We start from the raw sequence: 6,000 nt of genomic DNA, 5'->3' as shown, positions 1-6,000 counted from the left end.
GGCTGCGGACCGGCGCGCTCTCCCGGGGCGGTGGTGTGGATGCGCCCGACTCCCGGGCGCTGGGCCAGTGTGCGAGAGGCGCGGATGCCCGGGGGGGAGCGGAGGACTCGCGGCGGGTAGGGGCGCACGATCCGGGTTTCGGCCCCAGCCGGGACGTGGGTTCCCCAGCTGCTCTGAAAGGAGGCGAGTCCGGGGAGGCGCCCCTCGGGGGGAGGAGGACAAGGCGACTGGGGGTAGCGATTGGTGGCTTGAGCAAGGAGGGCCGGCGGCTGAGCGAGCGAGCGGGCGCGAGGAGGGGGCGGCCAACTTCCCCGGAGAAGGGGCTCTTTCCACGCCAGGGCTGGTTGGGGAGCTGCCGCCGCCGTCATAGCCGCCGCAGCCTCCAAGGCTCCGACTCCAGGCAGGGGCCGGCTCCGCCAGCGGCGCTCGGAAAGTAACGCTAATTTATTTGCTTTCCTTCAGCCTCTTGGATTGCACCCGATAGACACCCCCTTGGACTTTGGGAGCCCGTGTCGGACCTCTCCAGCCCCCGCCCCACCCGTGCTGGCGGCCTCCCAGGAATACACTCACATGCACCCCCCGCCCCCCGACCCGGGTGGGGGTGGGTCCTCACCCCGGCCTTAGAAAGTCCCCCAAGGCGGGAGCGGGGGAGGGGAGATGGGCGGTGGGGGGAGGTTCCAGCCCTATCGGCTCTCTTTTCAAAGCGCGCTCTCCCTTCCAGGTTGGGTCGGACCTGAACCCCTGAAAGCGGAACCAGCTCCTGCCCTCGCGCCCGCTGCCTGCCCGGAGCTGAGTCGCCGGCAGCGGTGGTGGCTGACGGACCGGGAGTTTCTTCTCGCACTGGATGGAGCTGAACTTTGGGCGGCCAGAAGAGCGCAGCCGTCCGGGGACCGCTGCATGCTGAGCTCCCGCGGCGAGACCCTGCGGCGGCTCGGGATCTTTTGGGGGGCGGGGACCAGCTGCGCGCCGGCACCATGTTCCTGGCGACCCTGTACTTCGTGTTGCCGCTCCTGGGTAAGTCGAGGCCGCCGCTGGCTTTCTTATTCTGAATCTTTCGGAGGGTTACTTGCGGCATCTCCCCACCCCCCAATCGCGGGAGGTGTGCGAGGAAGAAGTTTCGTTTTGGGGAAGGGGATCGTGAATCCCCGGGCTTGGGAAGCGGTGGCGGCGCGGCACTGCCTGCAGCTTTTTGTGCTTGGTTTTTATTTTCTGTGGTTTTTAATGACCCCGCCTGGCGGGGAACTCAAGGGTCCGAACCCTGTAGCCCCGGGCTCGGCGCCCCTTGCAAGCCCCGGGGAGCTGGCGGAAGCGCGGCGGGCAGGTGGAATGTGGGCAAGCCTTGGGCAGGGATAGCAAACTTCCAAGGGAAAACTTTTCCCCGAATAGCGTCTCGGCGCTCCCCGCCGGGCCGGCAGCGGAGCACGGCTCGCCCAGCTCCCGTGTGGTCCTCCACCGCGCTCCTCCTCGGAAAGCCCCGGGGCTTCAGCCGGGCCGGGCTGCTCCTGCGCGGCGGGGCCAGCGCGCGCGGTGGGCAGCGCAGACTCCGGGGCACAGCGCGCAAGACCGGCGGGTTGAGTCTGCGCCACCTCTCCTGTGGGCCCGGGAGGACCGGGATGGCGAGAAGTTCCGGGGCGGGAAAATGGACTCGAGTAGTGGGGGTGGACCCGCTCCTTGCGCAGGACGCCCCTGAAGGCTGGCCCAGCATCCTCGTCCGGGACGCGCGCCCTCCCCCAGGGCACGGACGTTGGGGTCCCCACCCGGCCGCGCTCAGGTTCCCTCCCTTCCACCCCTCAGACTTGCTCCTGTCGGCCGAGGTGAGCGGCGGGGACCGCCTGGACTGCGTGAAAGCCAGTGATCAGTGCCTGAAGGAGCAGAGCTGCAGCACCAAGTACCGCACGCTGAGGCAGTGCGTGGCAGGCAAGGAGACCAACTTCAGCCTGGCATCGGGCCTCGAGGCCAAGGGTGAGTGCCGCAGCGCCATGGAGGCCCTGAAGCAGAAGTCGCTCTACAACTGCCGCTGCAAGCGGGGCATGAAGAAGGAGAAGAACTGCCTGCGCATCTACTGGAGCATGTACCAGAGCCTGCAGGGTACGCACCCGCCGCCCTGCCCCCGCCCCATCCCTGTCCCACCCCTTTCCCTTCCAGAAGGCAGGCTGGCCCCTAGGTCCCCGGGCCAGCTGATCTCACGCTCCACTCACCACTCCCCAGCTGCGGAGTGAGGACCTTTCATTGGCCCCCAGGGACATCGGCAGCTGGTGTTTGCTGCAGCCCAGCAGGACTGTGGGGCCTGGGTGTTGGAAAACCCATGAGGGCGTCGGGAGAGGGGGGCGTCCCCAGGACCCTGCTGACCTCCCCGAAACCGGTCAGAGCATCGGAGAAGGAACCCATTATAGGCCACCCAAGGAACCTAGGACTTCTCTCCAAGAGAGCAGGCCTGAGGTCTTAGGTGGCTTCACAGAATAATAATACAAAGGCTCGCTCTGCCTCTTGCCTAGAGTTTTCTGCCTTTCTTCCTCCCTTCCACCTATTCTAAGATAAAGAAGTGTAAAAGGTCCGGTAGAATCTATTCTATCTTTGCCTCCTTCAAACATGATCAAAGGCAGATGTGTGAGAAACCATTTGTCATCTTAGATTAGCTGAGTCTTGAACCAGCTGATGTGGTTCAACCTTGGTTAACACAGAAGTGGCTCAGGGAGAGAAAGATCCACTTGGAATGGATGGTCACAGCCATCCATTCCAATGATAATTTTTGGTCACGTTTGCAAATCTAACACGAGCATCCTGTGCATTCATTCTCCACTGAGACTCACACTGAGAATTTGTAATACACAGATTTGACCTGTCATGTCAGCTGCCACTTCCTCCAGAATCTATTGATGGAAACTTATTTCAGAAATGGACAGTTTGATTGCGGGGGTATCAGCTTTCTGAGCACATGCCATGTTTGGGGAGCAAACAAATGGGGGCCTCTTCTGGGTCACCTTTCTTCCATTGGCTGTAGGAGGCAAGCAGGGCTTGTGACGTCACTGGCTCTTTCCTCTCTGATTTCATTGCTTTGCAAAGAGTGGGAGAGTTTTCTGGCAAGATCAGGCTGGGTTGTTCACCAGTGTTTTCATGGCACTCTGGGGAGAACAAGGACAACAAAGGCAGAGGGAATGAAAAGAAATAACCGTAGCCAAATAGATGCATTTGAAATTTTTTAAAGTTTCAGCATCTTTTTGTTACAAAATCACCAAATAATTAGAATTCAAATTCAACAGTGAAAAACTGCTTTAAGTATATCTGATTTTAAGATCTAAGCCCAATCTTTCTGTTTTAGGAAATGATCTGCTTGAAGATTCCCCATATGAACCAGTTAATAGCAGACTGTCAGATATATTCCGAGTGGTCCCGTTCATATCAGGTAAGCAGACTTATACTTCCACTCTGATGCCTTCGCCTGCTTGAAATTCCTTGGCTTGCATTCTCTTTGGCTCTCAAATGGTGTGTAAGTAGATAGTTGAACAGCACAATGTTTCTGGGAAATTAGAAATAGGATGATGATAATGAAGAGGCAGAATGCCTAGAGATGATTGTATGACTTGAAAGTAATTCTAAATGAAGTAATATGGCGTGGTGGTTTTTGGAAGAGGTTGGAGGGAGGAGACTTGGTTGAATGTTTTTTTTCCCACATTAAAATTTGATTGGCCAACTCTTGCAAAGGGAGTGCCAGTTCTGTCTGTAGGTGGCAATCGTATTCTCTTCTTGCTGCATACCTTACACAGTGCCTCCCTGGAAATGGGATCTGTTCAAATGATGCCACTTACTTTAGGAGATGCCTGAAGATAATCTTACGTTGTTGCAGAACTTTGGGTGGACTCACTTGTCTGCCTTTGATTTAAAAGATTAAGCTCTACCATTTAACAGTTTTTCTGTTTCTAATTTTTCCGGAGCAACTATATGCATTTAGAAGAGAATGTGCTCCTGCCCCAATGGCCCTTTAAAATGTAATTTCACTTCCCATGGTTTGTTTTGTCTGTCTTTGCAGTTCTCTATTTTTTGGAAGTGAACTTATTTTTAGAATTGAGTTTTTCATAACATCTACGTTCAGACAGCCCATAAATAATGAGCAAGGCAGTAATTTCTCTTAATGGCATACAGATTTTAAACTGATGTTGTCTTTATTTATTTACAGTTTAGAAATTTTCTCAAGTGTATATAGCCACCACAAATTATATGTTTCTCAGTGGTTAAATGTGGTGGTTAGTGTTAAATTTGATTCTATGAGATGATGGTTTGTTACTGGTGAGAGTGTTCAGGTGTTCTAAATGCTTTAGAGTAAAGCCACAGAATCAAGGGCATATGTAAATACTGATATCATATGTGGTTGGATAATACATACATTCATTCATTCACCAAACATCCCCTGAGCACTTACTATGTTCTAGCTGTTATGGTTTGGCAGTGAGCCAGTTCTCATTCCTGCCTTCATGAATCTTAGAGGCAGCTTGCAACTGACACTTATTAAGCCCCATTTTAGAGATGAAGAGATTGAGGCATAGTGAAGTTAGAAAACCAGCTCAAGATCACAAAACTCCTAAAGCCAGAGTAGTTTGGTTCCAAGTTTTTGTAACATCTACCTCTTGCTGCTTGGAGCGTCATCCTCAGACCAGCATCATTGGCATCGTCTGGGAATTTGTTAGAAGTGCGGAATCTCAGGCTCCATCCCAGACCTACTGAATCAGAATCTTCATTTTAACAAGATCCCCAGGCTGGGTGCTTCCGAGGCACATAAAGCTTGAGAAGCACTTCTCTACACTATTCTGTCTTTTCATTCAGAGGAAACGTGTGTATGTTTTGGGATAAGATATAAGGGTTCAAGTTTAGTATCAGAGGTATTCATGTGTTATCCTGAATAATGCTGGCAATTTCCACTCCAAATTCCTACTAACGCTCTGTGTCCCCTTCACCCAGCCAGGACAGTGGCTCAAGTAGAGGACGAGAGATGCACAGATGAGTGTGTGTGAACATTTGGGCTCTCCTGGGAGCAGATCTTTAGGAAGTAGGAGGGGTGTGGCCCATGGGTACCAGAGGCAAACCTGACCTTCCTTGCGATTTTGAGGGGCATTGCCTCTTGCCTGCTCCCTGTCCCACGGAAGCATTACTCTTCAGTTTTTATATTGATGCCTGGAAGGGCATGAACTTCCCCAGGGACAGTGAGGAGTGAGGAAGTAGGGAAGGAGGAAAGGCCATTTGGGTTTTAATTTTAGAATTGCTATGAGCTAAGTCAGGGATCTGTAATGGGCTCATTTTCCCTTTCTGCGTGGCTCTTTTCTTGTTGCCAGTTGGAGTTAATAATCTCCCATCCTGACAGTCCGTGGATCTGAGGGAAGATTGATGTCACCTCCAGAATCTCTCCACTGAGCTCTTGCTTTGTCTTTTTCCATCCTTGCATTCACTTCTACATGTAAAGTGGTGTGATCATTCTTGGATACCATTGGTGTGTCTGAATTTCTTTTATGAATATCGGGAGTTCTTCTGCACAGACCAACTTTCGCTCATTCATTTACTGGATTCCTCTCTCAGCTAGGTTTCTTTTCATAGCATATATGATCCTGGGTTTGTGAGACTTGTCCTGCCGAGAACCAAAAGTCATAATGAATTAACCAGAGCCAGAAAGACCTTGTCTAGAGCTTCATTTTATATCTCAAGGGCATTGAATTTAGGCTCCAGCACCAATGAGCTTTGACCTCTGACAGTCACTGTGTTCCTTTTAAGTGGGTATAGTAAAGCCATGGAGCCTTGAGAGGTATTAAGTCATTGAATAATGCATCTTATCCAGTTTGGCCTTTGAAGGATGCAGAAGGACAGAGAAGCATATGATAAATGGTTTGAATCTGAGTTTCTAGAGCATCTCTTCTGTCTTGAAAATTGCTCTGAGGAAACCAGGACAATTGAGCCTCGGCCTTTTACAGATATGGTAACAATCAGAGTTTCCATATTTGGATTTCTCTGTCCAAG

General features: G+C 52.2%; 1 protein-coding gene across 1 annotated transcript in view; it reads left to right on the top strand.

Moving 5' to 3' along the window:
- The first annotated feature begins 746 nt into the window (after positions 1-746).
- The window catches only part of GFRA1 (GDNF family receptor alpha 1), a 192,706-nt gene continuing 187,452 nt past the window's right edge, over positions 747-6,000 (top strand). The window contains exons 1-3 of the mRNA XM_063102837.1: positions 747-1,014; positions 1,795-2,088; positions 3,320-3,403. Of these exons, the coding sequence (XP_062958907.1) occupies positions 975-1,014; positions 1,795-2,088; positions 3,320-3,403 (418 nt within the window). The 5' untranslated portion in view covers positions 747-974. The remainder of the gene's footprint in view (positions 1,015-1,794; positions 2,089-3,319; positions 3,404-6,000) is intronic.

This window comes from Cynocephalus volans, chromosome 7 (assembly GCF_027409185.1).
Source record: "Cynocephalus volans isolate mCynVol1 chromosome 7, mCynVol1.pri, whole genome shotgun sequence".
NCBI lineage: Eukaryota > Metazoa > Chordata > Mammalia > Dermoptera > Cynocephalidae > Cynocephalus > Cynocephalus volans.
The sequence above is the reverse complement of the archived record's forward strand: the minus strand, read 5'-3'. Positions and strand labels throughout refer to the sequence as shown.